General features: G+C 36.9%; 9 protein-coding genes and 1 non-coding gene across 10 annotated transcripts; 3 read left to right on the forward strand and 7 right to left on the reverse strand.

Moving 5' to 3' along the window:
- Positions 1 to 45: 45 nt before the first annotated feature.
- Positions 46 to 639, reverse strand: ATG31 (Atg31p; the record flags this gene model as incomplete). The annotated part of the gene is made up of 1 exon (XM_056226786.1): positions 46 to 639. One exon carries the CDS (start codon positions 637 to 639, stop codon positions 46 to 48), a length of 594 nt encoding a protein of 197 aa, XP_056081027.1.
- A 134-nt stretch (positions 640 to 773) lies between these two features.
- Positions 774 to 847, reverse strand: Smki_4.trna6V. The gene has a single exon. It is a non-coding gene; the product is annotated as a tRNA-Val (tRNA).
- Positions 848 to 2,210: 1,363 nt separating this feature from the next.
- On the forward strand, positions 2,211 to 3,599 carry SES1 (serine--tRNA ligase SES1; the record flags this gene model as incomplete). Its single annotated transcript, XM_056226787.1, has 1 exon — positions 2,211 to 3,599. The coding sequence occupies one exon, from the start codon at positions 2,211 to 2,213 to the stop codon at positions 3,597 to 3,599; it is 1,389 nt and encodes a 462-aa protein (XP_056081028.1).
- Positions 3,600 to 4,223: 624 nt separating this feature from the next.
- RPS11A (40S ribosomal protein uS17) lies at positions 4,224 to 5,042 on the forward strand (the record flags this gene model as incomplete). Its single annotated transcript, XM_056226788.1, has 2 exons — positions 4,224 to 4,268; positions 4,617 to 5,042. The coding sequence occupies 2 exons, from the start codon at positions 4,224 to 4,226 to the stop codon at positions 5,040 to 5,042; spliced, it is 471 nt and encodes a 156-aa protein (XP_056081029.1).
- Positions 5,043 to 5,464: 422 nt separating this feature from the next.
- Positions 5,465 to 6,955, reverse strand: NSI1 (Nsi1p; the record flags this gene model as incomplete). Its single annotated transcript, XM_056226789.1, has 1 exon — positions 5,465 to 6,955. One exon carries the CDS (start codon positions 6,953 to 6,955, stop codon positions 5,465 to 5,467), a length of 1,491 nt encoding a protein of 496 aa, XP_056081030.1.
- A 380-nt stretch (positions 6,956 to 7,335) lies between these two features.
- VPS54 (Vps54p) lies at positions 7,336 to 10,032 on the reverse strand (the record flags this gene model as incomplete). The annotated part of the gene is made up of 1 exon (XM_056226790.1): positions 7,336 to 10,032. The coding sequence occupies one exon, from the start codon at positions 10,030 to 10,032 to the stop codon at positions 7,336 to 7,338; it is 2,697 nt and encodes an 898-aa protein (XP_056081031.1).
- A 510-nt stretch (positions 10,033 to 10,542) lies between these two features.
- Positions 10,543 to 13,629, reverse strand: REG1 (protein phosphatase regulator REG1; the record flags this gene model as incomplete). The annotated part of the gene is made up of 1 exon (XM_056226791.1): positions 10,543 to 13,629. One exon carries the CDS (start codon positions 13,627 to 13,629, stop codon positions 10,543 to 10,545), a length of 3,087 nt encoding a protein of 1,028 aa, XP_056081032.1.
- A 910-nt stretch (positions 13,630 to 14,539) lies between these two features.
- RAD28 (Rad28p) lies at positions 14,540 to 16,060 on the reverse strand (the record flags this gene model as incomplete). The annotated part of the gene is made up of 1 exon (XM_056226793.1): positions 14,540 to 16,060. The coding sequence occupies one exon, from the start codon at positions 16,058 to 16,060 to the stop codon at positions 14,540 to 14,542; it is 1,521 nt and encodes a 506-aa protein (XP_056081033.1).
- A 206-nt stretch (positions 16,061 to 16,266) lies between these two features.
- On the forward strand, positions 16,267 to 16,632 carry MIX14 (Mix14p; the record flags this gene model as incomplete). Its single annotated transcript, XM_056226794.1, has 1 exon — positions 16,267 to 16,632. One exon carries the CDS (start codon positions 16,267 to 16,269, stop codon positions 16,630 to 16,632), a length of 366 nt encoding a protein of 121 aa, XP_056081034.1.
- Positions 16,633 to 16,884: 252 nt separating this feature from the next.
- On the reverse strand, positions 16,885 to 17,481 carry PST2 (flavodoxin-like fold family protein; the record flags this gene model as incomplete). Its single annotated transcript, XM_056226795.1, has 1 exon — positions 16,885 to 17,481. The coding sequence occupies one exon, from the start codon at positions 17,479 to 17,481 to the stop codon at positions 16,885 to 16,887; it is 597 nt and encodes a 198-aa protein (XP_056081035.1).
- Positions 17,482 to 20,125: the final 2,644 nt, after the last annotated feature.

Raw genomic sequence — 20,125 nt, forward strand, 5'->3', positions numbered from 1 at the left:
TATATATAATATAGGAGTCCTGTTTCATGCGAGCTTCATTCGCCGTCATATGGAATTGGAAATCATTTGTAATTGATCATTCTGTGTGACATAAAGCTTAATTAAGTCATCCAGACTTATTTCGCCAAGTAAAGGAGATAAGTCGCAAAATTGAGAAATCACGTCCAGTTCTATGTCCATATCCATTCCGAACTTATCACCACCAACGCCGAGTCCTTCTCCATCATCATTTGATTTGTAAACATCACCATGTGAGCCATTTGTTCTCATTTTATTTTCTTCCAAGCTGAGACTATTTGTCCTGTGTGACAAGAGCTCATATTGATCACTGATCAGCGTTATATCTTCAAGAGACCCTGATTCATCCAACTGGATAATTATAACATTTTCAAGTTCATCCTCAGTCTTGTCTATACCTGCCGTTAAAGCAGCGTCACTCGAGTTCACGACTTCATCATCATTATCTTCAAATATGTACCTAATATTAGTGGGAAACATTGCATAGTCACTTCCGTCACCCCCCTTTGATTCATTATTGTATACTGATTGATCATTTTTGCTGAGACCCTTATTATTCTTGTCATTTTCTTCTAATTTGTGCTTGACATTCTTATCATAAACAGTAACAGTGACGTTCATTCCTGTTCACACTCATTTCCAAACAACACTTCAGTAACTTCGGTAAGGAATCCAAAAAGGCACTATGGTGACCTGACCAGCTTTTATAAAAAAAGTGCATGTTCATTAATTATGAATGAGTAAAAAAACAAGTTTGATCCAACCGAGGTTCGAACTCGGGATCTTCGCCGTGTAAAGGCGACGTCTTGAACCACTGGACCATTGGACCCGAAACCCGTTGAGTGTTCTGCATGAACAACTGCATCATAATAAATTATAAATGTGAGATCACAATTTTTACGTGATTGATAAGTCATCTTCGAACTGTTGATAATTCGTAGTTTTGTAAGTCGTAATAATTAAGAACAAGTCGTTCTTTCTTAAGTTATATAGGAGAGGTATATAAAACACACGCTGATTTGGTTGTGTTAAACCAATGGTTCAGACATAATTCAGAACATTGATGATAGGCTTTTGGTGATAACTCATCTTCTTATATACTAAGTCCTGGTCAATTAATAGATCTCTATCTCACTAGTTCAAGAAATTGTATTATTAAAATTTGCCTACTCCAGTTTAATTGGTATCATCATAAGAATGTTTGTATTCATTTACCCAACATTATCAGTATCATGTTAAAGAATGTTCGTCATCAACTACTACAACACAAACTAAGGATTGTTCAAGTCTTTCTCATTTATTATGTATCGATCGTTTGCAATACTTTTTTTCCTGCTGCTATTATGTTGTGGTTGCAATGGGAAAAGGTTAGATTTTGTTCTATAATTGCTCTGAAGCTGTAACTGCATAGTCGGTCAAAGATTTATTTGACTTTTAAGATGATTGTTGGGATTATATTGTTTCTAAAGGAATTATTATTGAATATTAAGATATATTAGAACCTCTTCTGTCATGATATAGGAATTTACAAAGGGAACTAATAATCGTACATAATAATATACTTACTAATCCTGCTGTTTTTACGTTGCCATTTATTATCGTATTACGACATTAATATAGTTAATAATCCATAGTATCCAACACGGGTACATTTCATTATACATATTGGTCAAATACTTGATACCGTGATAAATTGCAGCGCTCATTATATTTAGGCTCTGCCCAATAGTGTTGTTGACCGAACGAAGGAAAAATTCCATGCCTAAATTAAAAGTAAATGTAGGTAGAGTAAATTTAACTTGACCAGTTAGCAGGCCAGGTGAGCTTCGACTATATAGGCTATGTAACTATAAAAAGTCGCATATCTGCCCCCACGTGAAGAACGACTCTTGCTAGCTCTTTTGAACAAGCTGAGTAGACAGACCCTAGACTCTTACATTAAACATAAATTTGTGAGACTTCATTGGCTTTTTTTCCAATTAGTACTTTGGTACTAGTTTATTCCTCATGTGTGCACAAGAAAAACAAAATCACGTGGTGAAAATTTTTTTTCTTTCCACTTTTTCATATTTTCTTCGAATCAATTCAATGACATTTGAAAGATACCTGTTTTACAAAATATTGTTTTGATTACAGTGTACTGTAAATAATACATTCCGCGAACTGGCATAAGCCAAACTATAAAAGTAGCAATGTTGGATATTAACCAATTCATCGAAGATAAGGGCGGTAACCCAGAACTAATCAGGCAATCTCAAAAAGCTAGAAATGCCAGTGTTGAAATTGTCGATGAAATTATTTCTGACTACAAAGACTGGGTTAAAACAAGATTTGAACTTGACGAATTAAACAAGAAGTTTAACAAGCTACAAAAGGATATTGGTTTGAAGTTTAAGAACAAAGAAGATGCTTCAGAATTATTGGCTGAAAAGGATAAATTAACTCAACACAAAAAGGAATTAACCGAAAGGGAGCAAGAAGAAGATAAAGGCTTGAAGAAAAAAGTCATTCAAGTCGGCAATATTGTTCACCCATCTGTTGTTGTTTCCAATGATGAAGAGAACAACGAATTGGTTCGCACTTGGAAACCAGAAGACTTGGAAGCAGTTGGCCCCATTGCTTCGGTAACTGGTAAACCAGCTAGTTTGTCTCACCACGAAATCTTGCTTAGATTGGATGGATATGACCCAGATCGTGGTGTAAAGATCTCTGGTCACAGAGGTTATTTCTTTAGAAATTATGGTGTCTTCTTAAACCAAGCTTTGATCAACTATGGTCTACATTTTTTAGCTGCTAAGGGTTACATTCCATTGCAAGCTCCAGTTATGATGAACAAAGAGGTTATGGCAAAGACTGCTCAATTATCTCAATTTGACGAGGAATTATACAAAGTTATCGATGGTGAAGACGAAAAATACTTGATTGCTACTTCAGAACAACCTATTTCTGCTTACCATAGTGGTGAATGGTTTGAAAAGCCACAAGAGCAACTACCAATTCATTATGTTGGTTACTCTTCTTGTTTCCGTAGAGAGGCAGGTTCTCACGGAAAGGATGCTTGGGGTGTTTTCAGAGTTCATGCTTTTGAGAAAATTGAACAATTCGTTTTAACTGAACCTGAAAAATCTTGGGAAGAGTTTGAGAAGATGATCTCTTACTCTGAAGAGTTTTACAAATCTTTAAAATTACCATACCGTATCGTAGGTATTGTCTCCGGGGAATTAAACAATGCTGCCGCTAAAAAATACGATTTAGAGGCCTGGTTCCCATACCAAAAGGAGTATAAAGAATTAGTGTCTTGTTCCAACTGTACTGATTATCAATCAAGAAATTTGGAAATTAGATGCGGTATAAAGAAAATGGGTGATAGAGAAAAGAAGTACGTGCATTGTTTGAATTCTACTCTAGCCGCTACTCAAAGGGCTTTATGCTGTATTTTGGAGAACTATCAAACTGAGGATGGTTTGGTTGTACCAGAAGTCTTGAGAAAGTACATTCCAGGTGAACCAGAGTTTTTACCGTTTGTCAATGAGTTACCAAAGAATTCGACCTCTAATAAAGACAAGAAAAAGAAGAATTAAATATAGCGTATCGCAAATATCATATATTTGCCCTTCTTGTTTCGCTAACCTCTTTCTAGTATGTTTTTGTTGATAATTCCATAGTCTTAAATACATGGTCGCATAATAAAATAAATAAATAATGAGCCTTTACCAATTTATAATGTTCATTTGACCGTAGTAGCAGTTGTTCCGTAAAAAAAGACTCTAAATTCACCCACAAAAATATTTCCTTTATAACCCAGACCTTTTATTGTTACACCCACTCCTTATAATAGGCTTCCCTTCATGAATTTTTTTTTTTGCATTTTTTTGAGATGGTTTCACCGCTATTTGCGACACTTTAGCCCGGAAAATATCTTCGCTTGGAGGCTCAATTCCAGGCTCACCTAAGTGGACCGTTGGTTGGGTTCCCCGACGTGACTGTGTTCACCTGCCCACGCCTACAGGGAGCTCAAACTCATATTGGAACACTCCCGGACCTGGTGACTCTTGCTCTCTGTGGAAGCCTTCCTCAACTATGCACTTCTTTCGAGATCACAGACTATAATGGAGCCGGTCTCTAAAGTAGGCGTACCTATACTAGTGGTAACTATTGTAATTTGCTACTTAGAATATCGAAAAGGAACTTAAGTAACCAGCGAGATGTCTACTGAATTAACTGTTCAATCTGAAAGAGCTTTCCAAAAGGTATGCATTCAACCATAACGAACCGAAAGAATTTAAAGAAAATTTACCAACAATAACTTCGCCAAGCTCCAAAATGTTCGTTAGAAAAAGAGCCTAGACATAAATGAAAATGTAGCAAATATTCTGATGAAGTTTCGTTTTGCTAACTATTAGATAAGTTGGACTTTTCATTGAACAATGGCATATATCTGTTGATTAATAGCGAATACAGTGGCACAGGATGCTCAAAAAATCAAGGGAATAATTATACAGGGTTAATCCCTCTTACAACCGATTGAGTAAATTTTCTCTTTTATTTAATATGCGAGTAACTTACTAACTTTTGTTTCATTATTGTTTTTTTTTCAGCAACCACACATCTTCAACAACCCAAAGGTTAAGACTTCCAAAAGAACCAAGAGATGGTACAAAAATGCTGGTTTAGGTTTTAAGACACCAAAAACCGCCATTGAAGGTTCTTACATTGACAAGAAATGTCCATTCACTGGTTTAGTTTCCATCCGTGGTAAGATCTTGACCGGTACTGTCGTCTCTACCAAGATGCACCGTACCATTGTCATCAGAAGAGCTTACTTGCATTACATTCCTAAGTACAACAGATACGAAAAGAGACACAAGAACGTCCCAGTCCATGTTTCCCCAGCTTTCCGTGTCCAAGTTGGTGACATCGTTACCGTCGGCCAATGTAGACCAATTTCCAAGACTGTTAGATTCAACGTTGTCAAGGTTTCTGCTGCTGCTGGTAAGGCTAACAAACAATTTGCTAAATTTTAAACTGATTATAAATCGGGATAAAACTTAGATAACTGTTTATTTTATAATTATTTGTATAATGTATTAAAAATATAAATTCAATAATCTCCAATTCTCCAAGAAGTAAAATGTACCACATAATGGATGCTCTATTGTTATATCGTCTTGATTTTTTTTCCATTCATAAATCAATAAATGCACTTCTATGTATTGCGCTTATACACCTATATGCAAAAATTCCTCTTTTTAATTCATTGGTTCTAACAATAAATGGTGTCAGCAATTGATCTTTCTTTGAGGCCTTAAACTCTTTCTTTCATCCTCTCGTAAAATAGCTTTATTTCAAAACCAGCACGGGAAAATCCAGGCTTGGAAGCGGCTAAACCATTTCAGTCAATATTAGAGTAAGCTAATTCAGGTTGTTGTTTCAATTGTTCTAGGAGTCATTTCTTGTCGGAACAAGGATTACTCAACATACTCTTGGATGCTTCATCAGTTACTAATTTATTCCATTTGTAGCGGCATTGTATACGAGATCTCGTACCGCCCATACGTTCACTGACCACAGTCCAATTAATCATATCTTTAAAAGTAGGATTATCGCTAATTCTCTTCCCTTTTGGGCCCCTGGTATACATTTGATTGTATATATCATCTTTGTTAGTAGCCTCGATTTCTTTTATCCTTTGGTAATTGTGTGCTTCTTCGATCATTTCATTTACCACAGTTGTCAGTAATTCTTCTTCTTCTTTTGACCATCTTTTTGAGCCTCTTTTTGAACCACACTTCATATAATTTCTCCAACGGTCTCTGCAATCTTCTGGCATTCTACCTAAAAGTTTTCCTACCTCAGTCCAATGTCCTTCTTTTTCTAAACATAATCTTGCTAATTCTTGATCTTCCTCGGGCGTCCACTTCCCACGCTGTTCAAAAATATGATACTTTCTTCTTATATGTTTATATATCGAAGACCTTGTTCTATAAGGCAAAACCTTGCTTAAATTTGCCCAAAACCCATCTCTAATGACCCCGTCGGTAGACCAAATTCTCTCACACATTTGGCGTCTATTTAAGTCTCTTATTTGCATGTATTCTTCGATAAATTGGTCCAAAGCTTCTTCTTCGTTGAAAGTGAATTTCCTCCCTATAGATTTTGTGATAGCACCGTCCACTACCGATGCTTTCACAATGTCAGATCGCAGTAACTTGGTACTTCCCTTCTCTTTCTCTTGTGTCCGTTTTAACTCATCTGAATTGACATCCTTTTCAGGTATCCTCGCTGTCCGCTTTACATAGCTTCCATCATTTGGAACCGCCTCTAAATCGGTATAGAGCTTAACAAGGGTGCTGTTGTTATTAACATCTATATCTTTATTATTTCCGTCGATCACTGAGAGTTTGTTCGAGCTTTTAACCAAATATGCCTTTTCAGCATCAACATACTCATCAAAAGCTGTTTCAGCAATGAGATCATCAGGTAAAAATGTTGATGTTGTTATAGTTTCATCTAACGTCGTTAACTGCGGGTCAAGAACCATTTTTATTTTCGCTTTTCTTTCTTTTCTGGATTTTCTTGATTTGTGATGCTTCTTTCCCTCTTGCTTAGTATTAGAAGCATTTTTATGATGTCTCCTCTTGTCCTTTTCCCTTATTGAACTATTATACGCGGCTGCAATGGCGGCCATGGCAACAGAATCTGTTTCTATCTCATTCAATTTATGTGCATTGCTTGTATCTGATGTTTTCAAACACCAATCTATATTGGTATTCTTACCTTGATGTTCTTCCTTCCTATTTTTTTTTGATTTTTTCACCTTTTTAACGTGATCCTTGAAGTCAACTCCCACATACTTTAGTACCGCTTCTTCTACTGATTCCTTGGAGTGTTCGTTATCCTGAAACTTTAAATCGGCAGAATTGGACACGTTATTCATTCTAGTTATATCTTTCCACCAAACTCTAATCAGGAACAGACGCTGACTCTATGGACGGTGCTACTCTATGTCAGCTGTATTGTAAACGATATTACGTTAAAATTGTAGCCGATGAGCTGTGTCAACTGTCAGGGTAATTGGGACGCGATTTGGTAGCTGTTGTAAAAGTTCTCTTCCAATGCATATTTGAAAACCTTTGATCTCGCTCAATTTTGTCGTTCGACCATTTTCTGTCCGTCCGTCTAGTCGAACGAAGTCTGAAAAAGAAGTAAATGAGATAGTAGAAAGGAAAACTTCTTCAAGGATAACATCAAAGTTAGATTAGTTTGAGAAGTTACGTAGTGGTATATAGCTTGAGATTTGGTTTTCTTTATCATGGTTTATGCAGGTAGAGGTGGAGCATTGGCCGTGTATATTTTATTCGATGAAGCTTGGTATTGCTCTAATAAGCTTGTATAATGGCTGGGATCAAAAGGCTCGAAGTCCCTGCTAGAGTTGGAGAGTCTTTGATAAAATCTTTGAACGATAATCACAAACTCGGCAAGACAGTCCAATGATTCTCCCATAATAGACAAGTTTCTGCCTGTTTTTAAAAGCGAGTTTCCAGGTTGTGTGACAGATGCCATGGCGCTATTATTATAGTATTGTAGCATGTCATAGCACAACTTCTCAAAATTTGACAAATAAATAGAGGGAAGGTTTATTGAGAGGGCCATTAACTCCTTAATGACTTCAATGGCAGCGAGTAGGGAGCTGCTTGCGACAAACGTTTTATCACCAACAACAACCGATTTTCTATGACCTTGTGATGCTTCGTCGCCTTCATTTTTTCTTTTGCCACTACTCGTGTCACTTATGTCATTTTCATGAACACTAAAATTTCCTGTCATATCTAAAATAGCTGTCCAACTTAATGGGTCTATATCTATGCTTGATACAATATCGTTGACATCGCTCTGGATGGACGGGTCTACGATATATGGTACCCATTCCTCGGCGTCGATCTTTTTTTTTATATTGCGGTAGTTTTTGGAACTTTGTGCACTAGCATAATACTTGATCTGAGATGCTAAAACATTACTTAAATATTTCGTTAAAAATTCTCCACTTAGTACTTCACATTCCTGAATAAAAAGAACACATATTGCATAAAATTTCAAGAAATAGTCGTATCGTAGAGATAAGTTCAGTTCTCTTCTTACAGCAATGATCTTACCTGTACGCAGCTGAATAATCCTAATTATTTCGTTGATACCGGTACGTATATCCAGCTGTGTAATCATATTGTGCTGGTTTTCATTTGGACTTTTAACGGATGCCAGCTCGTTAAGAGATATATCTAGTAGCAACTTTTGATGCCCGTAAAGCCTTCGGAGGGCCTCTAACGCATGCGTGAATATTTTTAAGAGCATGGACTGAAATTCAGCAGGTGTTTGCTCCTTTATTAGTCTTGAAAGCTTGGATCCGCTTGTAGAGCCATTATTAGGTTGTTTCTCATCATGGGTATTGACAATAACATCTTTATTGTCAGAGTGTATATTTTCAGTTGGCAAATGAATTTTTATAACAGATTTGAGCTCCATAATAGATTTTTCTCTGTACAAGTCGAATGCACTAGTCAGTTCTTCGCATCTATTTAGCTTGACTATTAGTTCGCCTATCTCTGAAGAGAACTTATCAGTAAATATAGTTTGCTTTTTATCATTAGATCCTGTTTGTATCCTATACAATGTTTCATTAGGTTCGATTGATTGGCAAAAGGACCTTAAATCATCAATTAGTAGGTTTGATAATTGCAGACTAAACTTTCCTCCTATTTCTATTTTCATATTCGTTAAAAACTCCCTCGTTGTTGATAAAGATGGTATCGTTTTTAAATTGCTTAGTTTATAAGGCCATGATCGTGTCCAGTTTTGAACATCTTTGTTGACTGAATCATCCCCTTTTATTAGATGATCAATTGACTTTATAAGTTCTAAACAGTTATCAAATTTGTTTTCCTTATACATTATACTGCACTCATCTGTTTTGTTCAATACTAATTTTGCCTGCAATAGCCCTTGCTCCAGTTTCTCCACGTTTTTTCTTTTAAAAATCATTTCCAGGTGTGAAATCTTTTTGTTAATATTGTCCCCGTCGATAATCTTGATATTTTGTGCCAACTCCTCCAGCTTACTTAACGTATCATAGGCCCTTTTCTGAATACTGTCAACCTCACTTAGTGCATGGAAAAACTTATGAGAGGATTTGGATATCTCTGTTACTAATAAAGTTTCTACAATATCCAAGTAATCGGTTAGTTTGTCTCTTAATTCAAAAAAGGCCTCGTCCCTTCGTGTTTGCACTTTCATGTCTGGTTTTGTTAAAAACAAATCAATTGCATCTAATACCTTATGAAAGGTTCGAGGGTTATCTAATTGAAAATCGTCTGAAAAGTAAAAATTAGGTACACTGCTTATTAGTCCAGGGTCACCTTGCTTGATATTCTCTTCAAACAGCTCCTCGTTCATATTTTCGCCGTCTCGAAGTTCTTTTAGTTGTTCAGTTTGATTCATGTTTCTGATATTGTTTGTGCTTTGAAATATTTGATATTCACTTTTGATGTTTTCGACATATTCTCTTACATGCGTTTTCCAATGGTCATCTAAGTCGTTTTTGCTCAGACTAACCTGTGGAATATCAGCAACAGTCGGATAGTTAAGCCAGTTTTTCCTTCTTGTGTTCATGACAATTTCATAGATAGAGTTGTTCCCTAGTGGTGAAAAATCCATGGATCCACTATGTGTTTCATTTTCAAATCCAAATGATCTACTATTTGCAACAGATAGGGTCCTGGAGTCAAAACTTCTTCGTGGTGTTATAGAATCAAGACTCATTCTCGAAGATCTCCTCGCTCTTGGCGTAACACTACCGGATATACTTAGTAGGTCATCGTTAAGGGAGGTATCTCCTTCTAGTGTAAAAGAGGCACTATCACTATTTCGAGAGGGCGATCCTTCAGGTACGACAATTTTGGGACGACCATTCACTTTTCGAAGTCCCTGGCCGTTATTTTGGGGTACTTCATTTAATGACATTTCGTCGTATACCAAACCAAAAACTATATTGTTTGTGTAGCGCTTTATGATATCAATGGTGGCTACGAGCTGCGCCTTAAGATTTCTGACTATTATCTCGTTCTGTTTTTTGTATTGGTATTTTGATATATTTTCTCTCAAGGAAAAACCCTTTAAAGATCAAAGAGCAAAACATTGACAACGCCTAATCTAAAAATCGCTAAGCACGAATATACTTCAAGAGTTCCTTGTAGTTGGGACTTGATGCTGCCATATAAAACTCACTTGCTATCATTGAAGCTCAAGCCCTTCTTATACGTAAGTGCAATATACTATAAAAATATAAAGAAATTTAGAAACCCAAAGCTAATTTAATTGTGTACGTAAAAAACTATTTCACTGTTTACATTTCGTCCTTGCTATTCCCTGCTGGTTACAGCTTAATTGGATCCTAAAGAGGGTACTGGTCCACACTACCTGGACTTTGTTTCCTTTCACTTTGTAGATTTCAGAACGTTTTTTTTTTTTGATTCAATTGTTGTCATTACCGGTTTCTTGTTTCTTGACATCACTTTTTTTCCAAGAATGTAAGTATTTGCTTGCCATACCCTTTGCATTTTGCATCACTTTTTGTAAACTCTCGTTACTTGAATCTGTTAAAGAAGCCTCCTTTCTTCTGTTTTGAACATTTTCAATACTCCTGTCCTTTGAACTATCTGCATTATTTATATGGCATTTTTCGAATCCTTTGGCCAAGGTGTCCATTTCTGAGTGATTTTGTTGGTCCTTCGTACTTCCTCCGGAAACGACAGATTTGATAGATTCATTCCTTGGAGAAAAGTAACCTTCTATGGCAACAGCACTCGAACCGACTTCGGCAGATGAAGGAGTGTTATTTATAATTCTAAAGCTTTGTGAATTATCAGGTGCCTTTGATTGCTTTGGAATGACTGTTTTCTTTTGGGACAGTATGTTAGCTGGTGTTATACTTTCTTTTGAAGTATCTTGATTGGCCAGCAGATTCGATCTGGGCATTGACCTCTGTTCCTCCTCACTGCTACTCTCTTCTTCACTATCTGAATTGAATATGAAATTCCCTGAAGAAGAATTGCGCTTCAACGGATACGGTCTAACAGCCAGTTGCGCACACTTGTTTGCGTCGGCTTTACCCTCTATGAAATTAGTGGGATTCTTTTGCTGACAAGAGACTGCTAAAGAAAGTGGTGGTTGTGATAAATCGCATAAAGAATTAGTAGACCCCGATTTTCCCAATGACAATGTTCTCCTTAGTGAAAGTCCTTCGTCTTTGTTATCATCTACTGCTTGACCATCATTAACTTCATCATCTTCATCATCGCTACTGTTGTATTGGGAATCTTCAATAAATTGCTGTTCGCTGTCAGATGAAGAACTATAATTGTCGTCGTCATATAATAGCATATGTGATCCATGTTGGCGGTTTGTATTGGTTGTAGCTTTATGAAGTTTTGGGGCATGTTTTTTTTTGGACTCTACAGCATTATTAAATTCATAAGTTGATGCGTTGTCATCAGCAATAGCTGTTTGTAGATCCATTCCTTCAGGCACGTCTACGATATCACATGAATCTACTGGAAGAAAACTAGAAGTGTCGCCAGTGTAAACCGAATTATAATCATATATGTAGTCATAGCCTCTAGAGGTATTGACATTATGTGAAACAGCATTACCATACCCATTGAACTCACTATTATCGGATTCTTCGTCCGATCCATAATTTAAAGTTGTATCAGGAAGTAACTTTATTATGGGACGTACATGGGATCTTGAGGTGGCAGAGGAAGCTACAGAAGAATTATCTGTTATTGGCGAATGAACTCCAGAATCAGACCTCCTTGAAAATCTCGCATTTATGTAAAGACCACCATTTTCCTCATCATCCGAGTGAGACGACGATGATGATGCCGATGACATATCGTCATCGCTAGTATCTCTATGAAGGTGCTCAGATGAAGAGTTCACTGAGAAAGAGTTTTTATGAGGAGCTAGCAATGGAGTCCGGTTATTGTTTATCGTTGTAACGTTCGCATTGTTATTAACATCAACATATCCTCCCCCTCCGTTATCACTTTCATCATCTTCTGATTGTGACGCTGGATATCGTAGTGCCATACATTGTTCCACTCTGTCATTGAAATGTATATGTCTATTTTTGGTGGACTTGTTGGATTTTTCACTTGGACTTGAGGTTAATATTGACGACAATCCTAACGAATGATTTTCATCGTCTCTATTAGTGAAAGATTTGGATGAGAAGAACCGGTTATTATCAGAACACAAAGAAGAATCCAGATTTTCGTCAGAATGACCCTCAACACGAATATTGGTATTATTCTTCAGTATGCCTTTGTCAGACTGTGTCGTTGACTGATTTTTTTGAACGCGGAGTGCCGATTTCAGGTGAAAATCTTCTTTTTCATTTTTATCACCACTGTTTGATTTTGTCCCTATAGAATTCGGTATTGTAGGAGAACCATTGCTTTTATCTGAAGGTTGACAATTCGAACTAGCGTTATTGTCTGGTTTCTTAGGATAATGATAATACTGGGCGTTAACTTGAGCAGCAAGGGCATCGAAGTCATCATGGACATTTTTATTGCCGTTGGGATCCATTATTACTGAAGCGTGCTTGACTTCAGTCATATGTTTTCTTGCCTCGTTCAGTTTCCATAAAGCATTATCTTCTATGATTTCTGTTACGGTCCTTTTCTTTAAAATTGGCTTGGGAGCAGCCACTGGTAATTTTGGTTTTTTAGTAGGCTTTGAGATTCTTTTGGAATTTTCATCATCTGAACCGTAACCCCTTTCCAGATCATGCTCTTCTTCACTTTTGGAATTACCTTCAGAATCTCTTACAATAGGACCGTATAACCATGTAACGTCAGAATCCTTTGACCAATTAACTACTTCAGGTGACACTGTTTTCAAATTGTTTCTTGCTTTTGCCCACGTTCTCCATGAGGCGTTTTCTAATCTGGCAGCATTAACCAAATCGACGTCTCTTTTCTTTTTCTTTAGAATGATGTATTTCCAAGAATTAGAGATTTCAGATTCCTTCCATTCGTGCGACAGATAATCAACGTGTCTTTCTGGTTCCACCACAACATCATTATCATCTTGTGGGATTAAATAGCTATCGTTGTCCGGGGGTGGTGGAGAGACGGAGGTTGAGTGGTCCTGATAATCGTCATCATCATCGTCATCATCATCATCATCATAGTCATCATCTGAAGAATTGCTTGAAGAATTACCAGATGAGTTTTCATAATATTCATTGTCGTCATCATATAAGTCGTCTGATCTTCCTAACAGTTTCTTAGTAGGATCAATATATTCATCGAGGAGGCCCATTGACCTTGTTCTTTTTAAATTGAAAGTTGATTTATGAAATTCATCATCATTTTTTGCTTGAACGGCCATTGATACTGAAGGTCCCATATCTTCGTTGTCGTTGTCATTATTGTTACCAGCAACACTACCATTACCCTTAATATTACTATCATGGTTAGCACTTCTATTTACATGCTCATTTTCAAGATCTTTCTTACCGGCGAAGTAATTTGCTAAATTTGTTGACATTTTTTTTTTTCAATTTCCCTATTATATCTTTATTTCTCTACTATCTTCCTTTAAGGATTTATAATCTTCAAGCTTGTTATCTTTTTGTTTTCTTTTTCTTCCACTTTTCACGATTGTGCAGAAAATACCAGATGTGCAGTTGTACTTATAACGGCTAAAAGTTAACCTTCGTAAATCTAATATACCAATAAGTTCTCTTTCAGGAGGTGGTGTTAGAAAAAATAGAGAAAGAAAGAAAAAGCGGATATTATATTTTGGTATAGCTGAGGGACAATAAAGATGATGCTAACACTAGTTGTGACTGCTCTCTTTATACTTAAATTTCAGCGATAACCCTTTCTCAAGCTTTCGTTTGAAAATCGCGTCTCCTATATGGTATACTTTTCTGTCTTCTCCTTTTATTCCTTTAAAAAACCTGAAGGGGTGTTTAAACAGTGTGTGTATATATGTCTATCCTTCTCTTATGGCTGGTTGTTCTCCTATTCTGTCTCCAAAAGGTTTGTCACGCAATCTCAGGGTTGATTCTTTCTTTGAAAACCCAGTGTAGGTTCAAATACAAACAAAAATAGAGTGAATAAAAAAAAGCTTTCGGCCCGGAATTAGTTAACACGACTTTATCAATATTATGTCAGAAAAGAGGCCACGGCTAGGAAGTAATGTAGAGACGATAAAGGAATGCAGTATATTTTGGTGTACGTCGGGAAAGGTAGAGTAAATGAAGTGCAATGAAGCAATGAACAGCACAAATACTCCCGTTATTGCTAGAATTGAAACAATTCAAAAGGGTCATTCTCGTGCTGAGCGATCTGAATGTATTCCGGGTAATATTTACTTTTATAATTGCTTAGTTTTAAGAGCCGCTAAGACGTATTGTTACACGCTATTTTACTTTACACATTTTTTTCAGTATTCATGAGCACTCAAAGATGGAGCCCCCATCACTAATGGTATTGCTGTTGGTTCCGAAGAACAATCTGATTCCGACCGAATTCATCATATTAGTTTGCACTGCCATAGAGCTAAACTGGCACTGCGACGCCAGATTCTTTTTTACTTGATTACTCATTGGATATCCGAGCTTGTTCCAAAGCTTCTCTTCCTCCGTATTGTATATTTCTATCTCTCCATTGTCAGTAGCACATAGTAAAAACTTATCAAACCAAAGTAGCCTCTGGGAAACTCTTTTTTTATATTTAATACGGCTTAAATCCTGTGGTCCTAACTGGGTATAACTAGCTATGCCGTCTAGTTGTAAGATTTCTGTAAAGGGTCTCCAAATATTCAGTTTCCCATCCGTTCCAATTGAACATAATTCCGAGCCCTCATCGTTCCAAACAATGTCACTGCAACATCTTAAATGAGCTTTCGATTGGTTGGAACTAAGGTACACATCGCTTCGCCCGTCATCGTCATTATTGTTTGAATCTTCGCGTTTTTTCTTCGTTCTTTTCAATTCTAAATACAATTTGTTCCTCATTCGTAAGTCCCATAATTTTATTCCACCCTCCATGTCACCACATGCAATAATTTGTTCTCTAAAGGGGTTGAACTTGCAGCATAAAATTTCGGACTGCATGCGTGTCTTATTTCCCATTCCTAGGGTGGTTATTCCTGAATTCATGGTTCTTAGGTCAATTAATCTCGGGTAATAATCTTCGCTTGCTACCACAAGCAATGAATTGTCGTTGGAAATGTTACTGTCAATTTGGTTTACTCTATGTTCTAAATTTATATCTTGGACCGCTTCAAATTTGTTTGTGTCCCATATTTTAACCGTCTTATCATTGGATCCGGTAAAGAACATTCCATTATCTGCTTTGTACCATCCTAAAGTGGTGATTCCGTATCTGTGATGAGATATGGAAGTGTCTGAATCGGATTCGAATAGTGAACCACTACCCCCTCTACCGAAATTAGCTTCATTTGATATGTGCGATCTTGGACTGGAAATCATGGCATTAGATTGCCTATACATCCGATATTTATTTCTTCGCGTTTGAAAACTGTGCACCAATCTCATAGCGTTGCTACTGTTTGTTTGTGATACCTTATTTTTATAACTAAGTGATTGAGCCGGTTCATTATCTGCTTGATTAGGCTGCCGCTTGATAAAATTTAATCTTTTATTGATCAGCTCCTGTTCATCTTCATCATTCTGGTGCAATGCTTCATCTAAACCCCATATAGAAAGTGACCCGTCATCCCCACCTCCTAATAAAACCTGACCGGTATTGTCAATATCAAGACAATTAACACCTATATTCAATAGATTCCCTTTGCTTTGATCATGACTCGACCGTCTGCTAAAGCGATAATTTTTCATATTTGATAAAGGATCTTCAAGAATCCTCTCAAGTTCACTTTGAACAGTTCCTCTATAAAGATCATTGAATGAAATGTTACCTAACTTGTACTCTAAGAAAGGATCCATCGCCTTCCATTCACGTCTCACAGCAAATTTAGTGTTGTCTGCGGTTTAAATAGAGAAATAAGGTAGTGATGCTTTGATATACATCCGGTATCGGAGTTTTTTTTCTGTACTTCAAGAAACCGCTTAAAGCAAACTTTTAATCGCCCCTTAATATGTGCATGTTCTGCTAATGATTGTGGAAATAGATCAAAGAAAGGTAAAGAAAGATGTCTGATATTTTGGATGAGATTGTTATAGAAGACGTTGTAGCAAATTGCCCACAAGAGTTTTTGCAGTATCATAAGTGCATAAGAGATAATGAGAAGAATCCTGGAAAGTGCCAAGATGGAAGACTAACATTATCCGCATGCATCAGAGAGAAAGTGCCCAGTGTGAAAAGTATCATGAGTCAATGTAGTGAGCCAATGAAAAAATACGATCAATGCATTCGTGATAATATGGGTAATAGAACTATCAATGAAAACTGTTTAGGGTTCTTGCAAGATCTAAGAACATGTGCAGAATTGCAAGTCGAAAATAAAAATATCAAGCCTTCCATTAATGGAGTTAACTTGGAATTGATCAAGAAGTAAATATTCAGGTCTTCTTTTCTTTCTCCTGCCGCTTCTCTCCTTGTATACTACAATTTATGTTCCTGTGAATACTTTCAAGAAATGTCTGAGGAAATTATAGTACTCAAAGTATGTATATATTCCAAAAATATATAAATGTACACCATAGCGGTTATTCACCATCAAAATACTACTGGAAAATCTCACAGTAGAGTCTTTTTTGTATATAGGATAGGAACCACAGTCAACTTAAGGTAATACTTCAATAGTAATTCAAAACTTTGCAACGGTTTCGTAAAAGGTCTTACCTTGAATTTCGTGTACTTGCAATTCCAAGGCGGAAGGAGACCTTGAACCGTCACTTCCAGCAATGGTACCTGCACCCCATGCGGAACCGCCATGAACTTCATCCATATTAGTCAACTCGGCAAAAACATTCTTGTAACCCAATGGGACAAAAATAATACCATGATGAGCCAAAGTAGATAAAGAGTTCATGATAGTAGCTTCATTACCACCACCAGTTCCCGTGGAGACGAAGCAACCAGCGACCTTACCATGTAGAGCACCTTTTGCCCATAATCCACCAGTACGGTCCCAGAAGGCCTTCCACTGAGCAGGGAAGTTACCGAATCTGGTTGGAATACCAAACAGGAAAGCATCATATTCAGTTAATGTATCTTGGGTGGCAATTGGATAATTTGGCTTTGGGGCACCACCAAGGGCCTTGACAACTTCCGGAGACAAAGTTTCCTCAACCTGATAAATATCAGCAGAGCCACCAGCGGCTTCGATACCCTTCTTTTCAGCCTCAGCTGTGGCAGCAACATGCCCGTATAGTGTGTAAATGATGATAGCTACTCTTGGCATTGTGTTGAATTAGTTCTTTTTTTGATAAGGAAGGAGGGAGGTAGGAAGTCTTTTGTTATATAATTCTCTGGAATGTTAGGAACAGTTTTAGAGATAAACAATGAAAATATAATAGTAAAACATAGTGGTAATGCTGCTTTCTGTCAACTTTTATATATATTGTCTTTACAAAGAATGAGCCTGCCAATCGTGCGAAAGGGGTTTACTAACGAAGCTAAGGCTTGTGAATACACAGAATAGGTGCAGCCCCGCAGAATTATTAATTTTTTACTAAGACAGGCCTACAGAACGGGTAACCATTCGTGCTGAGCGGCAATGGTAGTAACATTAGTAATGTTTCAGTCAAAAGGGGAGAAGCTACAAGCAAAATGACAAACAAGCCCATTATGCAATATTTGTTAATTTTCTTCATGTTTAACTTCCATGTTTAGCTGGACAAGGATAAGCACGGTGAATGTGCCTTACTAAGAGGGATATTTATCATTGCGCAAGAGCGAAAGTATGGGGCCCCTCTCTTTTTGGCTAGGAATAGTGGCCTACAATTATCAGGTTAACTGGATTTAGGAATCATTCCAGTTATCAACACTCTTTTTATTGTTTCTCTACTGCTTCATTAGTTTTTTTCTTATATCTTAAAGGTGTATTCCCCAATAAACAAGAAAAATATAAAAAAAAATACAAAAGGGAAGAAGAAGACAATGAGATTAATTAGCATTCGTAATTTAATTGCGCCGTTTTTTTTAAAGCACTAGCAATAATAAATAAATATTTTCTTGCATTCGACATGTAAAGATAAATAACACACTTTTCTGTCTTTTCGAATAGAACACTCGTTATATAGACAAGACAGCTTTTGTTTACTCTGGAGAAGTCTTTAATTTCTTAATGGAATCGATTCTTTCTAGCAATGCAGGTCTGTACATTGGCGTCGGCAACAAAGACGATCCACTTATAACTTACAAACAAAAGACTAGGAAAAGAACGCTTGAAACTCAAATGCCCAGTCAAGAAAAAAAAATACTCCTATTCAAGATACGAACCCTGCCAAGCTATTAAAGCAGCAATACATAACAAAAGCAGTACCGGCGAAGAGTTTAAAGTACACCGGCACGCTCAAATTTCCTAATTATGTTTTTAAATGTCCATGCCGCTACGAGAAAAGAGAAAATATAGAGAAAGCATGCATCCCAGAACAGTACTTCGTCTTTCCTTTTGCATTTTAGGTTCCGTATAGGAACTAAGCGAAGAAGAATAACCTGGACTCATAACCCTCCCGTGCATTTTTGGTTCGCTTTCCACGCAGATTGGTTGCTCTATTTGTTTATTTGTTTTTGGAACGCGGTAAGGTATCTCATTTTTTGGGCGACTTTTGCATTTGGCCCGCCGCCATTTGCGCTTTTTTTTTTCAATTTACCAGACTTTCGGATTATTTAAAAAGGGTTTCATTGCTCTTCTTGTTCCCATCTACGGATTTCCCGGAACAACTACCCCGAAAAAGAAGCACAGCTTTATAAAAAGACCGTATTAATTTGCTTCATTGGGTAATAACGGGGCATTCGGAACATAAAAGTATACACTAGATGCTGCGTGTAATAATCAACATTGTAAATCCCTATCTTTTTTCTATATAAGTAAAGTATTTTAAAAAGAGTGAAACACTTAGTTATTACTGAAAGAAACGTCTTTTCATCTCTTCTCAATCTTGTTCCAGGCGGCCTTAATCCATCGTTGCTGCATTGCGTAAAAAAAAGATGTTAGAAGAAATGGGCATAATGCGAGGGTAACAGTAGATTTCTGCTATATTTTGAGATTTCCTTCTTTCATCTTTATTCTTTCCGATGGCTCAAGAGAGAATGATAGTGTCGAAAAGGAAAACAGCAAAACAACACACTCTTTGGTTTAGCTAGGTACTCTGAAACTAAGTTAATTAACTTCTATGATTAGTTGGATATATTGACAAGAGCAAGATGCTAGTAGCGGCCCGTAAGTAACCTCTTCTGTTTTAACCTCTTCTGTTTTAACCTAACGTAATGGAAGCAACTGCCGCCAACGGCCTCCCTTTTTTTTTTTTCCTCGAGACAAGGGCGCTTAAAAAAAAAACTTAGTCAGATATGCAATCAGCACATTTTACCACTAGAAGGGGGTCAGTATTTTACTCATTGTGTCTTACATTAGAAGAGTAAAGCAGGCCAAAGTCTACTGAGGCTGCAAGTTAAGTGAATGCTGAACGAACAGTCATGTCCAATGCTACGCATTCAAATTTCGCCTTCCAGTGCTGTTCATCTTAGCGCTTACCATAAAAAGAAATACGTAATTCAACAACGGAGTTGAAAAAAAAATTATGCCGGTAATAGTGAGGAGATGATGGAGGGAATTAATGCTTCGAGAGAAAGACGCAACTAACAATTGTAGTCCGTTTTTTAGGAGACCCAAACCTCAACCACTTTGCTATTTCTCCTTTGAGAAATATATCAGTTTACGGTAATGGGTAAATGAAAAAGGTAATAAAAAAGAGCTACTTGTCACCATCTTGCCTCCCTTTACTTTTTTACCTAATCTTCTTCGTCGTCATCTGTACTATCCCTTCCTCAGTTTAATTTTCTCCGGCTAGTTCTTAGTGCAGTAAGCAGAAAAATATAGCGTT

The sequence above is a fragment of the Saccharomyces mikatae genome (genome assembly GCF_947241705.1).
Source record: "Saccharomyces mikatae IFO 1815 strain IFO1815 genome assembly, chromosome: 4".
In the NCBI taxonomy this organism is placed as follows: Eukaryota; Fungi; Ascomycota; class Saccharomycetes; order Saccharomycetales; family Saccharomycetaceae; genus Saccharomyces; species Saccharomyces mikatae.